The 24,615-nt window shown below is 38.7% G+C and overlaps 1 protein-coding gene across 1 annotated transcript in view; it reads right to left on the reverse strand.

The window, feature by feature from the left end:
• Window positions 1–24,615, reverse strand: part of SPAG6 (sperm associated antigen 6) — a 36,994-nt gene that overhangs the window by 10,382 nt on the left and 1,997 nt on the right. The window contains exons 3-7 of the mRNA XM_030971251.1: window positions 15,527–15,693; window positions 11,886–12,069; window positions 4,988–5,193; window positions 3,941–4,114; window positions 1,427–1,579 (exon numbers count right to left, since the gene is read on the reverse strand). Of these exons, the coding sequence (XP_030827111.1) occupies window positions 1,427–1,579; window positions 3,941–4,114; window positions 4,988–5,193; window positions 11,886–12,069; window positions 15,527–15,693 (884 nt within the window). The remainder of the gene's footprint in view (window positions 1–1,426; window positions 1,580–3,940; window positions 4,115–4,987; window positions 5,194–11,885; window positions 12,070–15,526; window positions 15,694–24,615) is intronic.

A 24,615-nucleotide genomic window follows, 5' to 3' on the forward strand; every position in this document is an offset into this window, starting at 1 on the left:
TTGCCACTGCCTTTTAGCAGAAGACCACAGTGAAGGGTTTGTCCAGTATGATCCCAAAAATCATTGTTCAAAATTCATCCTTTCCAGGCTAGAGTACCATGGAATGGAACTATCACTTTACATCATAAGGTCATCAGTGTCTATCTGCATATGGTTATGCCACAGTGCATTTCTTTCAAATGGTTACAGTTTACCAAGCCCCATCCTCAGCACTGTGTACCACTCCACAATTTAATTTCCCCTGAAGCAGTTTTTGGGTTTTTTTTAACGGGTTTTGGGTTTATTGAAGTTTATTATTATTTCTTTAGTAGATCATTCATTAACACATTTAAGTTCATCAAAGTTTACCCAGATCCCTACAACAGCTCTCACAGCAGTTCCATTCCGTTATGACAGGAATCATTATTATTCTTCAAAAATCTAACTTAGGGGCTTCCTCCAGAACTTAATCCTGGTTTCATCCCACTTAATTTCAAGTACTCAAAAGCAGGAGCATATATGCTCTAGGCATCACTAAAAGTGGAAAGAGAGACACATCCAGAGAAGAAGGGCCTCCAGAGATGGCAAGAAAAAAGCATCTATTTCTTTAGTTTTAAAATACAGAAGAGCATTTTTTTGATCACTCCTACTTTCCCTGCATACATTATGTTGTAGCAACTTCCATTTTTCAACTTGCATTTCTACTAGAAGACATTTCTGTTCCTTTATTTATATTGTTTTGTTGCTCCACTCACATATACATTTTAAATGACTGACATAGTGTGAAAATGGGTCAAAAATGTTAGCGAAATTGTTTCCTTCCTTCTGTCATTAGTTAGCATTATTCACATCAGACTACTAGGCTAGGCACTAATTTCACCTATTACAAACATTGCAAATTCTCCCTTTTCTATATCATTGCCCAGCAGAATTCATTTAAACCTGCAAATATATAACTTTACTCATTTGAAATGTCACTTGCAGAACTGAATCAAACCATATTACATAAGAAACTGAGGACTTTTCAAGTCTGAAGATGGCTGCTGCCAGATACTCCAGCAGCACTAGCAGAGCCATGCCTGTACAATGAAGAACAGACCTTTAAACACAATTATTCTAAAGGAGCTTTCAATGCAGCCACAAATACACATTTTAAGAGGAAGCAGAATCCAGAAATTCAGTGACTTATTTTCTGTACCCATGCAATTGCAACACAGAAAAATCACACACTGTAATGCCAACTAATCCACAATGTTCCGTAAAAGGTCCAACACCATAAAGACACACAATTTCAGTCATAGAAAGCAGCAATAGTAGGAGAAAGTGCATTCATGGAGAGCAAGTACATAATCCTGCCACAAAATACATTCTCTGCCTGTGTTAATTTGTACCTGTACCAAAGAATACTGCTGAAGAACTACAGGAAGACAACAAAGTGATAGCTAACCTTGGAGACAATCACTGCCATTGACAGGTTCTCCGAGTGAGCCGCCACATAGCCAAGTGTCATGATGCCAGGCAGCCTGACAGTCCCTCTGCAGCTGCCAATACAATCAATCACAGCAGCAACTCCACCTGAATTTACTATAAGCTGGGAAAGCTGAAAAGATAAACAGAAGAGATTAGATACTCTGAAGTATCAACAGGCATAAAGAACCACATCGAGAAGCCTTTTAACGTATTGCTGCTGTTTTACAAAATAAAGCTGGAATAAGAGTGATGCATCACACAGACTGTTGGTAACTAAGTGCAGCATCGTTTTCAGGAATGAGGCTGATTTGCTGCTGTGTTTTTGATTGGCTTTACCGCAAGGAAATCAGAGTTCTGAATCCTTGATGCTCTATAGCATGGAATGACATATTCCCAACTCCATCATTGCACACCAGAGAAATGTGCAGATGACAGCCTATCACAGGACTGATCTTGAAGATGCACCTAATGAGCCAGATACTGTTTCATCCTAGTGGCCCCTCATTCCCAAACTAACATCCTCTGTTCTGTGCAGGGACAGAGGCAAAGGCCCATTCTTCCTCTCACCTGCATTCTAAATTACCTCTGTGCCATAAAATCCTTTGTGGATCCTCACGCCGAGGCTTGAAGCCAAGGACAACTGTTCTGGATGTGCAAAACTGACTTGGGCTGCACCATTCTGCCATGTTAGCATGCTCTGAGGGAAGTGTCCAGGGAGCACACTTGATGGGTAATGGAGTCTGCCCCAGAATGCCAATGACATAGCCTTGCTTATAAATAATAATCAAGCAATGCAACATGGGTTTCTACCAAAAGCAAACTTGTCACATCACTTGAGGGACAGCAGTAGAATATGTATGATATCAGTAATGCATAGAAATAAAAATTATTTCTTCTTATTATTATTTTCTTCCATGTTTTTAGGTATATCCCATTCTCCCTACAGATTCCAAAGCAAAAGGAATGTGTTCTTAAAAGTCAAAATTAAATTAACAAAATGGAGGCACATGAATTCCCAATCCAGTTGATTTCTATAAATATGAAATGCACCTTTGTCTTAGAGCCTTTAAAAGGGGATTGTTTTCTTCATGAAACAGCCAGATGAAACTTTCAGTTAGTACTTAGGAAAATCTGTTCACATGACTGTGAATTACAGCCAATGGCAAACACGTCCCACACCTGGACACAGCCATGTGCACCTGGATGTGCAGAGCTCCTGCCATGCCCCTCAGCCCTCGCTCCAGGTCCCTCTGCTGCTGACCCTCACATGAATTTTACTGCATCTGCAGCTAGACAGTGGAGATCTAAAAGCCATGAGTCTGAAATGACACAGCCAAGTCCTCTAGAAACACCATTTGCCAGCCCGTCTCCACTGCAACGTGCATTACTTGAATAGAGTTCCCAGAGCTGGACAGTCATCTCTGTCACTCTAAGCCAGACATGGATTGTGACTTCCCATTGGGAGTCACCAAGATGCCTCCCAGTGCTCCTTTGGAGAGCTGCTAGCATGGCCAGGTCCTCTTGTGTGGAGGATCTGGTGCCAGAAGCTCTTCTGGCTTCACCTGCAATCCTGAGTTTGGTAACTGGCTTCTGACTCTAGGGCCCCCTCTTGATAATGATAATTTCTTTACTTTTTTGAGGGAGTGAAGTTGCATTGCCCATGAGGTACAGAGAGAAAGCAGGAAATGTGCCAAGACTGTAAACTTTTACCACCAGCTTAAAGACTGACAGGCTGAAGAAACTGCACAACATTCATGTTTAAACACTTCTCAGTTGTTGTAAGTTTGCATCATGATTTTGAAATTACTATGCTCAGCACTAGTGTGTTCCACAAATACATGGCTTATATTTAATTGCAAAGTCATATTTAGTGCCTTTTAATTATCTCTGTGGTCTGGCACATTACCATAGTTATAATTATATGGTTTTCCTATTTATTTTGTATTGACTTTGCCAAACATCCCTACCTTCCTATGGGCAAAAACACTGCAAATGCTCAAACTCAAATTACAAACTCAAGTTACCATCAGGTTAATAATAAATAAGAGAATTTTTGACCTTCGCTGTCATTGGAAAAATAATTAAAATGTTATCCCAGCACCCCTGAAGATTTTTAAAAAGACACCCACCATCTATTATTGTTAAAGGATGATCTTGCAATTTATTAGCTGGTATCATGACTTCTGTGGGGCTTTTCTCATAATATTTTTAATATCTAGGACTGACAGTACTGTCAGCCAAGACCTCCCTCTCTGTGCTGATATCTCATAGAATGAAGGAGCTAGGTATACATTTTATGATTCCCAGTTTCCTAACCCAATTCATATTCAATACACATCTCATAATATCAGCATTTCCATATTTTCCAATGAACATGCCAAACAGCCATTTGCCCTCCCTTTCGAAAAGCAAATGACAGAATAATCCTGTATTTTATTTAAAGTGTAAAATCTAATGATATGACCTTGTATTTGCATTTTCAAGGTTTTACCTCAGGCGTATGCTTTGCTATCTCTCTAATTAAAGTTGCACCATTTTTCTTGACATATTCATCTGAGTCCTTCAGGCATGTGAGCACAACTGGGAAAATTTCTGCTTCAACCACCAACTCTGCAAGATCCACTGAATGCTTTGCTATTTGGCTTAGAGCTGACAGCACCTGACGCTAGTAAATAAAAATTGTTATAAAATCAATAGTATACAAACACCCCACAACACACACTCCCCCTGCACACAAAAATCTATTGCATCAAGGAAAACAAAGCAGGATAGGGAAAACAATTACAGCTATTTTACAATTCACTGAGTCAATTCATGCACAAATATAATGGCACAGAACATTTGCTGGTTCCTGAATAAAAGTTCCTCTTTTGTTTTATCCCATTCAAACTTGTATGTATTAAAATATATATATATACACACAGCATTTAAAACTGTTATTTAAAATTTACTAAAATAGAAAGTATTTCTATTTACATAAATTGGATCTGTCAGATCTTATATTAAGAAACCTTTGTGGCATTTTTATGTTGTCTTCTGTTTGGTAAAGTAAGACAGAAAATTTATAATAAGAAACATTTTTTTTTGTCAATTAAACACTAATGATTAAACCTTTGACAACAGCTATTCACATCAGATAGTACATTCTAAAATACAGTAAGTTCACTATTAGCTGGCTTATCGTATAATCTTTAGTATGCAAAACCTTTTTTGTTAACTGAAATTAACAAATCTTAATTTGCAATGTGCAAATCTTACCTATTAAAAGTATCCGTTGCATTCTTCATATACTGTATATTTCTAAAAAAACCCCATACTTCTCACTTGAAAGATTAGTTTAGCTGTTCCTTACAGAGCTGCAGTTTATATCCAGTAGCTAAATTTGTAAATATGTGCAGAACTCTTTGTCACTAACTACACAGTTTCATTTTGTAAACACCCAAACCAAGAGCTTCTAAATAAATATGCACATCCGTGTCTTTGATTCAATCTCAAGTAATGACTGATATAATGGAGATTAAAAAAAAATTAAATGTACCTTCAGTTTTGCATCAGGGTTCGGGATCATCTGAGCTAAGTGAGCGATAGCTCCTGCATCCACTACTGCCTGTGCTAACTCTGGAGAATGCTTTGAAATATCACTGAGAGTTGAAGCAGCAATCCTTTTCAAAGCAATTTCTGGCTCCTGGATACAGAGCACTAAAAGAGGAACAGCGCCTGCATCCACCACAGCTTGTGACAGTTCTGTAGGTCCAAGGAAAGTAATTAAGTGAGTATGGGTGACTGACCCTTGTGCAAGCCATTTTTCACCCTGACAGATACAGCAAAGGAAAAAGGGGAGGGTGTAGTTCACTGTCTCGACATCTGCATTTCAAATCAGCCCTCCTGGTTTCATAAACCGTGTGGACCAATCCACAACTGAAAAGAATGCAGGTCAATAGATGGACCCCCATTTACATGCACACATTTGAGGTAGATTAGGCTGAAATGGTTTGTTATTCTGTTTTCTTTTTCTTTTTTTAAAGTAAGCAGATGTCAGCTGTTTAAACCCTGGCTATTCTGCACTGATCAATAGGAAAGCATTTTATGCATGGCTAACAACAACACAGAAAGCCAAAGTACCAAAATTTTATCAACCAGCTAATTAGAGAGCATTTTACCCTCTTTAAATGATAAGCAGATATTAGCATAGATCAAATGCCAAAAACAAAAATACAAAAAACATACATAAAAGATTTATCTTACATAAAAGATTGCAAAAATGGAACTTGGTGATCAAAACTAGTCTTTGCTACCATACATGGGATGAGACAGAATTTATACTTTAATCACAAGAAAATGTTATCATACACAATTAGACAAATGAGAAATATCATCAGTGATATTGTGTGTCTGAGATTAGCACAATATCCTTAACTAACTGCACCTTAAACAAAAAAAAAAAAATCTGAGCATGTGATTAGCTGACATGGACAAAAATTACACTATTAGAAATTCATTAGCTCTCTCTGTGTATGCAGCATTAATCACAGTCCTAAAATGAGAATTACTGGGTATCAGAAGCAAAATTTATATTATAACCAAGCTGTGCTATTTTAAAATAGTGATGAAAAAGTGGTAAAAACCATAGGGGATTCAATAATCTATTAGGTTCTTCGTTCAGTTTTGCTACACCTTATTATGCATATCCATTATTATCTTTAACATTTATCTTGACTTACAGTACCATGGCAACATATGGCTGTTGTATTTCAAGACTCTAACTTAGCTTTTGATTTATAGTCCATCCATAAAGAGATTTTCATACTAAGAAAAATACAGCATACTTCATTAAATATACATAGACTAATACAGTTTTTCATGAAATCTGTACGTCATGTCATCATTATGTTGTTAATATCCAAATAATGCTCCAGACCAGATTTGTTTTCAATTAGTGAGTTATAGCCACACACTGTAATACATGTGATAAGTCAAATATTTACACTGTATGTTATTTTATGATACAATATTTTAAAGAAAATATAAATATTACATCCAAAAAATAAATATTGCTATAATTTTTAAACTAATACAATACCCTGAAATTAGCTTAGTTGACTAGAGCATAGTGCTAATAATGGCAAAGTTGTGGGTTCAAATCCTGTACAGGCCATTTACTTAAGAGTTGGGCTTGATGATCCTTGTGGTTCCCCTCCAATTCAGAACATTCTGTGAATCTGTAAAATTAACTCTACAAAATTCATTTTTCAAATAAATATTTGACTGAAAATGTAGTGCATGCATCCTCAAAATACACAAATCATAAGATTTCAACAAACTCAAATGCTCTATCTTCAGTTTTGAAAATCTGAAGTGAAATATATCTGAAATGTATGCAAAAACAAATCTGAAAGGGAGCTAATCAATATAGGTGGTGTAAGTTACAGCCAGCTTTTAGTGGAAAAAGCCATGCCCAGTTTCTTCAGATTGTGTTTTGCTGCTGTACACTGACCAAGTGGAATTCATGGTGATCTACTGGCCCACAGCCCAGATTACCCCTTCCAACTGTGCCTCAGAACTTCAGACCAACCAGAGCTCCACTGCCCACAGTCTGCTGGGAAATGCTAAAATCAAGAATCTGATGTCAAGAGGGACATGGTGCTAGCAGAATGGGCTTCTTTGATGTCTTAGGAGCTAACATCATGAAGTTACATGGAGAGAAAGAGTTATGGAGAGAAAGAGCAATACTTTCAGGTCACAGCTACACTCAGGTGTGCAAAAGTAACCGTAGAAGTTATTTTGAAAGAGCAAACTAAATCTGATTCAATTTAGACCAGCACTTGCTACTAGAAGTCTGATATCATTTAAATACTGATGGTTACTGTTGGTCATGGGTTATTAAATGGTTTTTCTTCCAGTGGTGTTTATAAGGTTCATGGCTAATAACTTACCACATGGAGGGCTGGACCATGTGTCAAGACAGACAAGTCATAAAAGGACTGTCAGAAAAACAGAAAAGGTGAGGCAGGGAAGAAAGGAAATACAGTACTTCCCATCTTGTTTCCCAGAAAATTCAGCCCAAAATTACAATTCTAAGTATTAATGATTCCATTATAAATTGTAATTCTTTTTTTTTTCTGTCAAGAAAAGGCTCAGTTAATCTTCCTACTTGTAGAACATCTTTAATGCAGATTATACACCAAAGGATTCATGAGACTTTGCCATCCATTTAGAAACACAGACAGAGGTGGGAAAAAATTTAGACTGAGAAGGAGTTAGAAGGGGAAACAAACTTGGCAATAAGAAATTTTTAAAATCAAATATTCACTCAGAAAAAATTAAAATAACTAAAACAAATTACAAAAATACTCTTCCAAATACTATGCCAAGGCTGTATTATAAGGGCAAAGAAAAGACAAAACAAAAGACAGCAGAGAAAAGCTAATGTATGAACCTCATTTAATTCCACAGAAGGTTATGAAAACCACAGGCTTGGAACTCTCATTGGGGTACAGCTCAAGGAACTTCTCCAGCTACATGATGATAAAGCTGAACTTCTTCCTGGGAGAGTGAAAGTAGGAAATTGAACTCTGTCTGTTCAGACACAAGAGAACTATGGCTCAAAACTGACCAAAAAATTAATCACTTTCATCCAGATCTACATAAGGAAGATTTTAGCAAGTGGAGATACTGCAGACAGGACTCAAATGGATGTAGAAGAAAGACTAATAAAGACAGATTTTGGAGTCTGAGATGCCACCAGTTCTAGTACAACTAGAAGTTGTAGTAGAGTTGCGCTGGTTTGTCTCAATACAAAAGTACTCATCAGGGATGAAGAAATTAATTCAAAGTAGGTTGAAGACTTGTCATGAATTTATGTGATCAGGAGAAGGGGAAAGCCAACAAAGTGGAGCCAAGATCCTACCTACATTCCCACTGAAAACAATGGGAAGAATTAAAAGATTATTCTAAACTAGTTTAAGGTGCTAAAAGAAAACTCTACTTATCACACTGGCAATAATAGCACGGATTATAAAAACCAGATGAGGATAAAAAATATGAAGGTGAGAAAGTGCATGTCCAGGTTTTCCCCAGAGAAAGAACATCAGCTCAATATTATATTGACAATATACAATAATATATCCCCATAGCAGAGCAGCAGCAACACCCCTGGTTGGAAGGAAATGCAAGTTTCAGTTCAGACCAGGGCTCTCAAACAGACCTTGCTGTGGCAGCAGGTGCATCCACAGGAAACAAGAGGTTTTGACCAAAACAACCACCAATACTGTACTTTTCTGAGGACTGTGTGATCATGCTATGGCCACACAGAAAGACCAATTCCCACAAGTAGCCCAAAGGTTGCGCTTCAAAATCAGAGTTTTATGGAGGCCTCTACAACCCCAGTGCTAAAGATTCCACTGGAACCAGTGGGAAAACCTTTCACCAGGAGGATGGAGGTGAGACTCAAATCACTGAAGAGCTGAGGAACTGTTTCTTGCAGCTGATGCTGCTTTGAGCAGGAAGCTGGACTAAAGATCTACCAAGGTTCCTTCTAAGCTGAGCTATGGTCCACTGGATGACCGAAAATGAGCAAAATTCTGCTTTTAGCAATAAGCTTTAGTATCAGCAGTGTTGTTTATTTTTGTTTTCCTACCAATTTACAATATACTGAAGCAGGTATGAGACAATGAATAAATTACACCTTCAATGCAGACAGAGAAAATGGAAAGCCAAATCATTTGCAAACTTCAAAGAAAACAATTTTGCATTTTAACTGAATATGGTGTAAGTAAAATGTTACAAAATATCTTTCATGGGCCTGATGGTATCTATGGTATTTGAAACATTTCACACTTCTTTTTAAACCCAATCAGTAAAAATAATGAATGGCAAAATCACAGCACATTGATTAGCACACTTTGGAGTAAGATCAGTATCTGAAATTCAGCTCAAAGGGAAAGAAAGAGCAGAACTGCACGAGCAGCTTCTAAATTTTGGAATCTGACCTGGCAAGATTTCTAACATCTTGAAACCTCATGAGACATTTGTCTTTACCTAAAATCTCACAGGCTGCCTGGAGACATCTGTTCCCAGAAGAATTGCATTTTAAGAGATTTTTGTATGAAGTCAGTATAGAACTTGCTAAGCAGAGAGTGTTTTCATTGTGGGGGGGAAGCCTCAGTTTCTGAAAATGGAAGTCTTTTCATGGGAACACACACTGCAGTTCTTAGTAGCTTTACTGGGTCATAGGTGCAATTTCTGATTAAAGGCAGAGAGACCCTCACCATTGCAAACAGTTATCACTGAATGCCAGGAGGCTTTGACTGCCCTCACGAAGACAGAGGTTCACATCCTGCCTAAAACAGATCTGGACTTTAATCCCAGAGACATGCCCTAATTATTGAACTTTTCTTACTGGGGCAAACAAATCTCCCTACCCCCCAATCTTTTCAGGAGAGAGAAAAAGTCTTGTCTCAGTATTGTCCCAGTTCAAAACTGTAACAATTTTTGAAACTGAAAAACCTTCTGTGCATGGAGGGAGCCATTTCACACCCAGGTCTATTTTTAAAGTTAAAACTGCAATTATGTGTCCACAGACAATGATAGAAAATCATAACCACCAGATTTTGTCAACAGGAGCATGTCAGTCTAATCCAGAGCTTCTTGAACAGTAAACACCAGCTATTGATAAGAGAAAGTCTCTATCCCATTTCTCTATCTCTGGATCCCATTTCCAGCAATATCATGTTGCAAAGGCATGCTTGTAGCAGTGTAAACATACGATGCACAGAGTGATCTTTTCTCAGTATAACTCCTCTACTTTCCATAATCATTTTAGAGACATCCTGTGACTCTTATAGAGGCAGTCAAATCCTCTAAATTGGCTGTAGCTGGGCAATTTTTTCAGGGGTGTTTTGGTGGGCTTTTGTTGGCATTCAGGGTTCTTTTACTGATTATATCTCATGATCTGTCTATGTCCTGATGCTTGCAGCTTGGTAGCACAGTTTCAAAACAATTTCAACCTAATTTCTGAGGATGCTGTTCTTATTGTCACTGTAAATTGACATAAGGTATGCACCCATTCACCATCAGCAAATAAATTATTCATAACCATGGAATAAAATTTTGTACAAGGAATTTTTTTGTCTTCAACACCCCCACATCACCTACATCTTTGCAGACAATGCTGTCACAGAGTGAACTGGATCACCCTAAAGCTCCATCAGCATTCATGCAGTGAATAGCATGAAGGGCAATTGAAGTGAGTCAATATTGATTTAGTGACATAACAAAACTGCAGAAATGTTTGTGTTAAGAGTAATGCAGACACACACATTCTACACACATTTATACAAATGAACGCTTTTGATATTTAAATAAATATCTTTCAGATGGAAGGAACAATTATTTTCCATCAAGGGTGGAATTCAATCCTGATGACCAAATGATAAAAGATCATTACCAGAGAGATGTCCCAAGAATTAATTTGTTCCCCAGAAAATGTTAGAAAGGTGCTAACGACTTTGGAGACTGTCCCAGTAAGCTAACCCACTACGTGGGAAGGGGGAATCCCCTATGCCTTCTGCAGTCCAACATTCTGTATTGATTAAAAAACAAAGACAAACACTTTCAAAATCACTCTATGTACGTTTTAGAGCCAAAACCAAATATAAAACTATGAGTTAATGTTATGATCCTATAATTAGTTTAACTTTGAACAATATGAACACTAACTGTTTCTCCCACCCCTTCCAGCTAGCAGTTTCCTCCCTCAGTTCTTTCATTCACAGTCTAAACTTTTACTTGAACTATATAAATAGCTGGTAGAAGAACTATCAACCACGTGGATCAGTGTTTAAATAGGAACATGACACCACCAGTGAGTTACACAACTGCCTGTGAGACAGCAGTGAACTGCTCAATACTGGATCCCTAGGATCTGTTTCTGACTCCCAGAGAGCAGTGTGGTCCACTGGCTAATGATAACATAGTGCAATAAATTTGGCCTATTTATCCTGCAAACACCACTGTAATGAATGAATGAAACTTGCTTCTCCCTCGGCTTCTCCATTCAACTATGTATATCAAAGAAGAACTAATGTCAAGCAAAAGAAACATGGTTCTGCAGTAACATCTACACAAAATATTAAAATTCAGAAATCTGTTCATGAAGAGGAATAAAGCAGAGTGTCCTTTTTTGACCAAGGGCCCAAAACATTTTCTCTTAAAGCACCTCTCATAACTGGGCACTGCTGATATCAGGTATGCCAGTTTCCCACAAAAAGGTATAGCATTGTTGGAATGGCACAGTTACACCAGGGTTTCATCCCAAATTTAAAATTTTCTAACTGTAGAGAAGAAAAAGCATATTTTTATACTTACCAAAATAACACAATTTATTATTGTTATCATATGACATTAAGGTAAAAGATAACACACGTGAAACTTGTTACCTGGATTGTGTCGGGCAATGTATCCAAGACCCCAAGATGCACCTTCTTTGACTCCAGGGTCAAAATCTTCCAAGCAAATCACCAGCATTTCCAGTGCTCCAGATTGAACTACTGCCTGAGCTAGTTGTGGAGAATGTTTAGCAACTGCTCTTAACACAAATGCAGCTGCTTTCTTGTAGTAACGCTAGACAAATCAGAAACAAACAAACTTTCACTAGCATTAAGAAGTTTGAAGCATAATATAGTACAGACATGCCTAAATTAGACTTTTTTAGTAGCAGCAATATCTCATATAGACCCAAATCAGGACCACTGGACATCACACAAACAACAAACCTACAGTTCTCTGGGACAGCTCATGATATAAAATCTGCAGCAAGTGCATAAACAAACAGAAAAAAAATGAGAGAGCTAAGCGGATATGGGGAAAAGAGAGTAGTCCAGGTAAGTCTGTTTGTTTAAGTGAGTAGTGAAAAACAAGAGCTACAAAAACAATAACTCTTAACATATTGAACCAGATTATACAGGTTATGCAGAGCAAGCTCCTAAAATAATTCTACACATCTGCAACACTTGCATGGTTTTCCACTTTCTAAAACAGATATCCTCACAACATCTCTATGAGAAAACACTAGTTACATTTGCAAACAGGAACTGAGACAGAGAGAATTAGATCTAATAAAAGAGTTCAGGATCTGAATCCTGAAATGCCTAAATACTGCCTAAACCCCACAATTAGGATACTGAAAACCCATCCCACCAACACCTAATACAGAATAATCACCAATTTTGACTGCAATTTTACTCCTGCCTCTGTCCAATAAAAGCTCCCTTTGAACAGGAGTAAGCACCTGGCCCTTTTGTCATAAGAGCACACAAAGTCTAAGCTCTTGTCTCAATTCTGCCCATCTCCCTCAGTGCTGGACCAAATAATGGTTTCAGTATGTATACGTAATGCATGACACTGCACACAGCATGGGGTTCCCATGTAAACTGCAGCAGCGATTTCTTCTAAAAGCACAGTTAAGTCTTCCCTCAAAAAGTCACATTTCAGTCTCCTGCAGTTTTATACCCACCATTAGGATATGGAAGCTGAAGTTTCCTCTACTGTGTTATATTTTCAAAATCCAGAGCCCAGTTAAAGTACTCTGGCCAGAGAAAACCATGTTGTCAGAAAGGCAGGTAGTTCCCCTCCCTTGTGAAGGGCAAGATTCATGGGGACCCAAGTAACCTGCTGCTATGTCTGAGTGCCTGGAGTATGCCCTCCAGCCTGGGCACTGACAGATGATCCCTATGGACGAGCTCTAGAGGGCTCTCTCTCTGTGTGCCAGCTGCCTTTGATCTCATCCCAAGGTGCTTGACTCTCCCCTGCTCTGCACAGGCAGTCTGGGCACTTTGCAGTGCTAGTCCTCTGTCAAGGCACCCAAAATTTAAACAATGCAAAGCCCACATCCCTTCTGGATCAAGTCCAGAAAAACAAAGAACCACGTGAGTGCTTTTGTGCATCCTGTGAGGTACCCAGACACCTTCAAAAGCCTGATCTAAAGCACTAAGATATGGCAACAGAACAGTATCTGCAATGGCCCCCCAGGAAATAAAACACACCCAGGCCCACTCCCTGGCCTTAGAAGAAGGTGACACAGCATAACACATCTGTGCACCTAAACTCCTCTTTCCTCAAAGCACAATGGCCTCATCTATGCTACTGGAAACTGTTCCTGCCTTGTGCTATCCCTTTACACCATGCCAAATCACTGTTGAGTAGTTTGATGCTGGCATTGGCTAAAACCACATCAGAGAGCATGATTAACAAGCTACTGATTTACAAGCACAGTCATCTTTCAGTGCTCCAACACATGCCCTTACCTTCCTTAGTTTACCAGTACTGATATCGTTCCTTGATGCCAAAAATCCAATTTTCTAAGTTAAGATCTACAAGCAGGTACATTAAACATCATTTACAAGCAAAGTATTAAACCTCATTTAGAGGGAACAGAAGTTAAGGGAAACAGTACAGACAAATGGTCCAATCCCCAGATAATGTAAGTTACTGTAAGCTTTGCTGAACTCAATGGAGCCATATTTGTTTACATAAGTCTGTACAAATATGGGTATGTTGTTTCTGTTAAGTAATTATGCTCCTGGCAAAGAAAAACACTTCTTTGTTTTCATTATTCAAAACACATTCTTTAGAAACAAACCGTATTCACAGGCATAGCCAGAATATGCTGTAAAACTGAATTTTGCTCAGTTTAATTGACAAAACATTGATCTGGGATGTTACCCTGTGACTGTTCCCCATAAATCAGTAGAAACAGTATTCATTGTGTGCTCAAAAATCTCATCCTTAAATACAGATGTTGATACACTAAAAGTGAGTGGAATGGAAAAGGTTTCTTTGCCTGTGGGAAGTGACAAACTGCCTGCTTGCTAAACTCTGCATGAACTGGATGAGTTTCCTCCTCTTGCTCTCAGTCACCAAGGCATAGCAGGCTTTCCATGACCTCACACAAGTCTTGCTGTTGCTTCCCCTAATTACTCTATCTCGGGGTACTTGAGCTAATTTATTTAGGGTTTCAAGTTGTAGCAGGGAGTAGTTTCCAAACCAACAGTGGGTAGGGTTTTGTTCCACATATTCCCTTAAAAACAGAAATAAAATAACCAAAATGTTTATAACCTTGTCTAATTAAAATCTTTACTTTCTTTTCATACTATACCAGTATCTTGCCATCAAAGTTTTTCTTTAGTGTTTCTTTTTCAATTTTAATTGTATAGGCAATGATTCCATATGCACAAAAAGTATGCAATGAGTACATTTACATCTTTGTTTTCCTCAAAAGATTGAAAATGAAAATATATGGTTTTCCAAATTATATTTCCATTGAAAACCTACTTTTCATAAATCAAAGCTGAAACGTAAGTGTGGTTGTGATATAAGCGCATTTAACCCTTCAGCTGTCAGTTTCCAGCTGCTAGGAACCTTACTTGAAAGTATTTCTGTTAATCTAGGTTAGCATCATTCAAAAAATCAAAGGTGAAAGAGGCACAGAGCTTGAAGAAAAATGTGAGGAAGAGAGTGGAAGAGACCAACGGATTTATTTGCATTGCAATTGTGACTGTACTTTGTTTGGTTTTGACAAATATGAAGATGAAAACCTTTCTGTATATTTTCCTGTGTCAGAGGTTTGTTGTTTCTCACACTACAGATTTCCAAAGGCCTGTGTTTGGAGATACAAAGTATTTCACTACAGAAGTTCAGGGGTTTTAGATGTATTTTACACGTGTCTGATATTAGGGACAAAACCTAGTCAATTATCACCACAGCTTCCCAACTGTCTCCTTTTTTAAGAGGGACCTTTTACAAAGCATCACTCAACATTTTGCAAATGTTACAGTGCAATGAATGTATTTCCTATAGTGCATTAAACAGTAATACAATATTTTAAAGCCAAGCTTATTTGAAGTCAGACCTTGGCATACAGTACACAGAGATCTCTCAGGGGTTCAAACATGCATGCTGCTCTGACTTCAATCCATTTAATGTCCTATTAGAATAACACCAGATGCTGATACAGAAAGATATCCCTTTCCCCGTATAATAATTTTTTAAAATATTACTTAAGAGAACAATCATGCCTTACATTCTCCTCAGGCAGTGAACATATGACCTGTGGAAGAATTCCTGCCTTCACAACTGCCTCTGCCATCTCCACATCATAATCTGCAAGTCTCCCAAGAGCCAAGGCAGTGGTCTGTCGAATACTTGGGACAACATCCAGCAAAAGAGGTCTCAGCAAACACACCACACCTGAGTTGCAGAAGGAAGACAAAAGCCAATTTGGTAAGCAGAAGTTTTTCTAAACTTTGGCCTTTACACATAAAAACCTACGAAATTACTCTTCCAGGTAATAAGAGCATGTAGGAAATGCAGGCGTTCTGCTGAAATGAAGTTGGCACTTGGATAGCACTGCTGACGTATAGCAATATTTCTGTCCGCTTTTCATAGGTACAAAACAATTCTGAAATCAAAAAAAGGCACATGTAGAAATAAGTTTTATTCAAATATCTATAAAATACATCTTAAAGTTTAGACAAGAAACGAAGTTATATTCAAACATACGTAAAATGCATCTGTTACCGTGTGCACGGGAAACTCCATCTGGAGATCTTGGTGAGAAGACACTGGCACGTCCCTCATTCATTGTGCCTGTAGAACCTCTACACTGAATTACACCAAATTACATTTCATCTGCTGTAAGCAATGACTGACTTGAAGACCAATATCCATAATACATTACACTCCAGATAGAAGAGATGTAGATTTTCTTATCATGTTATTATTTACGATGTGTTTTCACTGATGAGTTCACAGTATATCAGCTAAGCATAAAAAATGTGAAAGTACCAGCAAGGGAAACTATAAAAAGTTACAGACTGAATGACTGGATAACAAACTGGAAAGTGAAATGGAGCTCATGCAGGGAACCCAACTCCAACCTCACAGATGCAGTGATGGACCCCAAACAGATTACTACCAACCAGGAGAAAAATCTCAATGTTAGAACAGACAGTTCCATAGAGATCCCAGCTCTTGCTCAGTAGTAGAAGAGAAACTTTACCTGCAGAAGTATACAGAGTGCTCAGGATTATTGGGAAAGGAGTAGAGGCTAAAACAGAGGTCATCACTATCCTACATTTAATACCCTCCACTAAAACAGAACTGAAAAAAGTTCTGTGAAAGGGAACAACGATGATGAAAGATGACCAATCTGTATGTGGAAGCTCTTCATGTTAAACTAAGACTCTCCAGTAGGAATAGAAATGAGATCCCAATGGTTATATAAAGAATGTGACTTGTAAGGTCTGGGAAGAGAACATTACTTGTATTGTGATCCCTAGAATGTGCTGTCCCTGCAGCAGCCAGCTCCATGAATTAACATTTTGGGGCTTTAGACCTTTACCAGAAAGCAGAGCTCTCTGAAAACTGAGATGTTACAACAGAACAACAAACACTCAGAGCTACAGGTCTCCTCATATCAGCTCTCCCAGCCTTTCCCACTAGATTTTTTACAAATATAAAGATCTCGTTGAGCAACACTGAAAGAAAGCAAGGCTTGCCTTCTCAAGGGCTCCTACGGTTATTAGCACTGAACAGAGGCCTTTTGGTGTGACAGTGCCACACTGGGGGATCACTGCCTAAATGGCAAGCAACAAACACCAGGTGTTCAAAAGGCACTCCATGACAAGGAAAAGCTGAGGACCTGAGAGCAAGGAATAGTCCAAAGGCATGCAGGCGATAACAAGTTACACCTGTAGCATTCGTCTTTCCCTAAACAGAGAAAAAAGTAAGTAGAGAAGCAGTAAAATTCTCACTTTTATTTCACACCAAAACCAAATTAACCCCAGCAAGAAGAAAATAGCCAAATCATCTATACATGGCTCTGAAGCGGCTGGATGAAGAACACAAAAACTAACCATGGAGGCCATGCCATCCACTAAAAATAATTTAGGAAGGTCAATACTCTTGACAAAAGCTGCACCATCATGAGAGGTACAGCCTCCCAGCATGTTCACAAGACAAAATAACACAGGTTTCAGGGGGGACACATAACAAAAGCAAGTAAACTGAACCTATGGAAACAGGTCTGTAATGTAGCTGGGCTCTGCTCACCCTTCTGTTAAAGCCACTGGGAACTGAAAGAGGTCTCCTGTACCAAATGACTGAAGATATCTCCTCACATTGTAAGATCAATGTGAATTCATTTAGCACTTTGCAGAAATCACTACTTCAGAATGTGGTCATCACTGACATCTTCTCATGAACTCTACATGGCAGGTACAGTGTCATTAGCAAGTTGTGCTTCATATCAAAAACCACTAAATACTTTATATGACAAATTAGAAGTAAAAACAAACATATGAGTTGGGGCCAATGCCATGTATCATCTGTTATCTTCTAGCCAGTCATCTACACCCTCTGTGGGAGGGTATTTTTTGTCCTTCCCTCTAACATCAGTTGCATGGTCAAACAGCTGCTGAAATTCCTAAGGGGACCTCACACTATTCTTATGATCTACATTGAAGATATTTCAGTGAACCAGGAACATTTACAAGTAATTCATTTGCATTTGCTGTACAGATACTACATTTCAGCTCTTGACTTGAGATAATAGGAAAACAAGATTATTTAATAAATAGGAAAAAAAGAAAGGGGAAAATTATTTTACTAATATAAAAGAGCCTATCAGAAGTGGCTGGGGGAGAGGGAAAGGAACACTTCAGCCTGTAGTGTCATGATGGCTGGGACAATAAACCAGAATGTGCCAGACAATTCAATTCTGATGATCTCAAATCCAGTGAAATTTAAAGAGACTAGAATCACTTAACCCAGGAGCTAGGTCCAGGCCATGTGACACATTTCTGACCTTTATGACATACCTAGGCACAGCAAAATGTAAAACCACATTTTACAAGGTTTACAAGCATACATCATTTAAGTTGTTCCAAATGTAAGATTTATATATTTTGTACTTTCAAGATTAGCTGATACAGCTTTCATTTTTGGAACAGCCTAAAAAGCCTTCAATCTGAAAATGCTTCCAAGCAGCGTGCCTCCCCATGACCAATGCCTTTTATTTCATGACAGTATAAACCATGCAAAGTTTGGTGATGATATTTAAGCATCAGCACAAAATGTTCTACTGCAAATTACTTTAGCTGGTACAACTTATAATAAGGAAAGAGATGAAAAATGAAATGGGAGTTACTATTTGAAGAAAGGATACAAAATGTTACAACACAGATTAAAAAAAAAAAAACAAGTTTAGAAATAATAGCAACTGTGCTGGTCCTCAAGGAGACTGTATTTTCCTAAAGTCATGTTTGAATGTAAGAAGAGACAGTGGGCAAATAATTACAATGGAACAAGTTTTGGAGAAACAAGACAAAGAAGAAACAATTCCTGGTGCTGTACAAGCCTGCAGTCACACCAAATTAACTGAGAATTGAGAGAGGTATATATAGGCCTAGACCATGCCTGTGCATTGAACATAATTAAAAGCTTTTACCTCTACTTTCCACCTTCTCTTAACACCACTTTCTCTCTCTGGGTCAAGATGCTTTCTGTCACCTCCAATGACTCTGCAAAACCCACTGCTTGAGGAGCTTTCACCATTGTCATCATTTTTGTATCTTCAGCACACCTAGTATTTCTTTCTTTACAGCACTTAAAAAAATAATTCATTCTGAGTGTGAAAGCAGCTAGATAGAGATCCTACAGTAGAAAACATAGAGATCCACTAAAACACCTATAGGAAGCCAAGATATCCAACCTTTCCTTCTATGGATTTGAACCCAGTGCTGTAGAGGACAGAAGTGCCTGGCACAGGATGAGGCTTTCCTGCACTGGGCCCAACCCAGCCCTTTGTTCCACAGACAGCTGGATTTGGTGACCTCCTCTATTTGATCTCTTCCTTTCATCTATCTTGTTTACAGCAAAGTCTACTCCTCCAAAGAAGTCCAAGCCAGGATTCCTATCAGCATTTTTAATTAAATTCAAATGTATTTAACATTACTTAGAGCAGGAAAATAGGCAAGAACCTTCCAACTACTTCCTTTTATCTTGACCATTCACTCAAGTGAACAGGGCCATACAGATCATAGAGTAGCAGTGTCTTATTGCTGAAAACTTTAGAACTCTTTGGTCTTCTTCTAAATAAGTCTGTTGTGACAGCAGTAGGAAATGCATTAACTCTAATTCAAAAGCAACCACACAGAAAGTAAACTACAAAATAAGGCATTTAGACTATTGGACTAGATTTATTTTGGAAGAGTTCCCACTAGCACTCAGAAACTGAGTAACAGAGAATTACTGCCAAATATTCTCTCTTGCATCACAGAACCTTGACTGACATTAGGCAAGGAACGATTCCCCTTTCTATCCTCAGTTTCCCACTCAAATTTGTTTCAAAGAATGACACACTTTAGAAGCTGACTCACTCTTAACACACACTTCTCAAGTGGAGCTGTTACACACAGGCCTGATGCACTTTCTTTTAGCAAGCAAGTGCTGGCTTCTGCCTATCTGGAAAACAAACAAAAAAAATCACTCAGGGTAGCAGCAGATTCCAGTTTTTTTCATTCCAATTTTCTGCAGGAAACATACAGTCACTATTCTGGAGATAGCAATCTTTGCTTGGCCATTTTGATTGTTTGGGGAAACAACCTGGAATTCATGCAAAATAGTTCTACCCTCCTCACATCCCCATCAAATCCCTGTCAAACTTGACTAGTCACAAAACAGAATCATTACACTGGAAATTCTTTCAATTTCTGCATCTGAAGATGACTACTCCTATCTTATCCTCCTTCCTTAAAGGAAAAATAATTTCTGTTTTAAAATATGGGGAAAAAAAGTCATTCTACACTACACTTGTCTCTGGACACACTCTTGTCTTGCAGATGCTGTCCTTCTAATTTATGCTTTGGAACAAGATAACATCTTCTTATTTTTGTGTGCTACCTGTTACATTTAGAGCATCCACAGAGCTAACATTAGCATTCCAACATTCATCATATCAGCTTGATTTTTCAGAGATCTTTATGTCAAATTCAGCTGACTTAACAAGGAAATAAAATGGAAATTTATTTCTGCCTCACCCCAACACCCTATCTTCAACAACCTTTTTCTAGGAGCTGCATAGCAGTGAGTTTTAAATCCTCTGCTTAAAACAAATTTCCCAGAAGAGCAGTGAGAGAGAATTTTCACACTCACTCATCTTGACACAGCCTCTTGCAGAGATACCAGAGTATGGAGGCCTCAAGTACATCCTGCTCAAGTGTGACTTGTCACAAGGAAGGACTCCTCAGTGCCACAGCTCCATGCACAGCACAGCTACCATCCTCCAGAGATCAAAGGGAACATCAATACACTCTGGTAACAAGACTGGCTGATCAAGTAATTCATACAGCAGCTACCAGATGGTGTGGGACACAATGCAGATTCAGTTTGACAGTATCACTGAAGATTCCTGAAGGACTGAGGAACAGTAAATTTCTCTTCCTTAGATGCCAGACCCAGTTTCTGCATTAATGAAGCAGAACGAATCCTGTTACAAGAGGACAAATTTCTGAAAATACCACTTATAGGGCTGTTAGTGGCCACCATGCAATTGTGCACAGACACACCAAAGCCAAGGTGGTCACAAGGAGCTGCCTCTTTTTAATGTCCACTTGTTAAGATGAGACTGAAGTTTCTAAAAAATTCTGGTTTTGACATTTTACTTGCAAATCTCCAGACAGGCCAGGAGACTGAGAAGAGGAGGAACAATTGAGCTTTCACTTGATTGAGTTACAGAAAAAGTCAATCCTCTAGCTTTAGCTGCATTTATTTTGTCCTTCTATGTCACCTCTCTTGGACTTTCCTTAAAACAGTCTCCTTCCTTCCTTCATCAGGCACCACAACGTCATAAAGCCTTTGGAAAAGCCACTCTCCACACCTGATCTACTACAATTGCAAAGACAACCTTTTGTCTTTTATGCCACATTGCATTAATCCTCTCCCACTTCTCCTGCTGCTAAAGCTCAGTAAAGCTTTTAACTCGCAATAATTTTTTTTTTTATGAAACACAAAACCAAAAAACAACAGAACAACCAAAAACAAAACCAAAGCCAAAGCTGTCTGCATCCTTTGCAAAAGAGGGTAGATAAACTCCAGTGTTGAAACTGGCTACTTGGGGGCACTGGAGTCTGTCCATGCATATCCACTTGCAAGATCCAAGTGCTCCAAGGCTTTGTATTAAGCACAGTGCTATCAAATCATATTCTTTAATATTATATAAAATATGGAACTATATCCTAAAATCCCATCCTAGGGTCTGGTTCTGTTTACTCAGGGCCAAGTGTCCAACTGTCACATTGAAAAATGGTACATTTGAAATACACACATCAGAACAAAAAATTGAGAAAAGCAAGGGCAAAAATATTCCACGTAATTGGAGGAGGGAAATCAATTTGAACAGCTTTTCTTTAAAATAAAGGCTCCTAAAACCAATCCAGAGATTCAGAAATACAGCTTTTAAAACCTGTCACCAGTGGAAAAGGTCTGGAGCCAGGAAAGAACTAACACTGATGACATCACCCTTTACCTACAGAAACACAGACCACAAAACAGGGGAAAGTCTGCCATGCCCAGGGGCTGCTGCTGGAGCCCCAGTCTGATTCAGGTAAGTCCTGCCTCCAGGCTTTAGCCTCCTGCCAGCATGGGTTGTGTGGAACACATACAGGAGAAAAAGCCCAGAGGTGAAAGCAGAGGAGAGAGCTCAGGGCTGAAGTATAAGGCTGAGAAGCAGCTTGGTACCAGGAATAATGGAAGGGAGACCTGGGCTCAGGGCTGTGGGCTGATGGAGTTGGAAGAGATTCATTGGGAGAGGATCTTCATTTACAGTGACATTCTGGAACTTTCCTGGAACCCTGCAGACTGTCCAGCAAGGCAGAGGAGCAGCCAGCAGTGCAAGTTCTCTGCCTGAGATGATAAAGATACCCCAGCAGCAATGTGAAGGGAAGCCAGGTGTGCAGGGCCCCAGCACCTGGCTGGGGCTGCTGCACACACAAATCTGGTTTTCCATGTTCCATACTCAGCTTTCCCCATGACTTCCGCAGTCATTACACTTAAGAATGTGATTGGCCCCAAGAAAGGGGTTAAAGAGCTGATCTTGGAATATCTTTAGAGTCAAAGTAGCAAGACTAAACTGTTTCTTAATCGCAATGACAGCTTTAAATAACTCACATATTAAAAGCAACAATTCTCATCACCATATGCTCCAACACAACATAAATAAAAGATAATCAAATAATCAATCAAAAACAAATACACAGAAGTAATTATTCTGATACATGTATTAATCCTGAATTGTTAATGCCTCCAAAAAAACCAAAACAAAATGCAGTTTCAAAGGGGTTGTTTATTTACAGAGCGCTGCACTTCACAAGAAAAAAAACGAAGAATGAGACCCTCAGTGACTACCACTGTTCCACACATCCTAGAAGCACTTCAGATTTTGACCTAGCTCTTCTAAAAGACAGGCAGCTGCCTAAACCTCAGTGCAAGAACGAGAGCTCAAGTTCATCTGTCATTTTAACTGAAAACAGCCTGTTTCTTGGATTTTAAATTTCAGAAGGATGAAGAGATGTGGAGCTGAATAATGCATTCCAGTACCAAACTCCATGAGCAGTAGCTAACAAATAAATAGATTTATATTTTAAAAGTATATTTAAAGTCATTACTATCAAAGTAGCTTCTCCTATTAGTCAGCAGCCCTCAAGAAACAAGATTTGATAAAATGTTTGTCATTGTTTCACATGTAAATTTACTAAATGGAAAAGGTTTAGGAGTCTTGGAGCAGACTTTTCTCCCCAAGTATCAACTAACTAAACATTCAAATGACAAATCCTATAATTATTCATGGCAGTATTTAATCATAAGGAACAACTTTATCAAAGCAAAACAGAGAGTTGGAAAACAAACAGGAATGAGCTCCAACAAAAGAATCTCTCTGATCATTCCTTGCACTTTCTTGCCACCAGAAAGCTGTTAAGCTCCCAGGCACTAACTCCCTGGACATTCTTGACCAGGAAAGGGCCAGTGCCATGCAAATGTGTTGAAGCCCAGGGCCAGGTTCCAGTTCCCTGGTTACAACATCTTTGAGATTTCTGCCCAGTGGGAAAAGCAGTTCCAGAACTTGATGAGATACGGAAGCTTCAGAAGGCAGATGCCCTAAGAAAAGGCGGGCTTCCTGTTGGCCCTCTCTGACCTTCTTTTCAGCTTCCCAGCAGTTTTCCTTACAGGTCATACCTAGGAGTCTCCACAGCAATGGCACCTCAAGGTTTCTCAGCAGCCAAGCCAGCACAAGGAGCTGGTGCCTCTGATCCTGGCTGCTTGCTCTCCTCCAGGCTGCAGGCTCCAAATGTGCAACAATACCACTGCTTGTACCTAGTTTGATGCCACAGAAGCAAGGCTTAGAGGGTAGTAAAGAATTACTTTTTCAACACTTCTATCTTTCATGATGTTAGCATGGTGTCCAGACACACCTCCACAAAGAATAAGGTCTCAAAGAAGTATCTATTTTCCTTATAAGATGTTAACTATTTATCAAAAGGACTTCTAAAATGGGATCAGATGCTTTATTCCTTGAGAACTCATCTTTCATTCTTATTCCAGGAAGATAAACTGAGGCCACTAATACAAGAGTACCTGACAGTACACTTTAGGGTTTAATTTTGTTCAAATTCAAGTCACTGTAATCTTGCCTTCTGCTTTTGACAGACGGATACTAAACCCTGACAACTTTTGAGATCCAACAAAAGAACCCTGCAAGGTGCCCCTGACTCCTATAGCTAATGTAAAATAACAGTGGGCAAAGACTTTGCTCATTTTCTTAAAACAGCAATCTCCATAAGGGATGGCTAGAATTCTTATTCACCAGAATAAGAAACAAGCTCTAAACCCTTTTAAATTCAGATTTATACAGAGATACATGTATAGACAGGCATCTTACTTAAATCATTGCTCCAGCACTCACTAGATTAAGACCATAAAAGGCACACCAGTTATCTGCTAGACAGTGATGTCCCAAAATATTTGTTTTAATCAAAGGACCAATTTTATTTGGTGGGAAGTTTTAAAGAAGAACACTTAATCATATATAATTTACAAAGATATTTTAAAACTTGT

Source organism: Camarhynchus parvulus, chromosome 2 (assembly GCF_901933205.1).
Source record: "Camarhynchus parvulus chromosome 2, STF_HiC, whole genome shotgun sequence".
NCBI classification, from domain to species: Eukaryota; Metazoa; Chordata; class Aves; order Passeriformes; family Thraupidae; genus Camarhynchus; species Camarhynchus parvulus.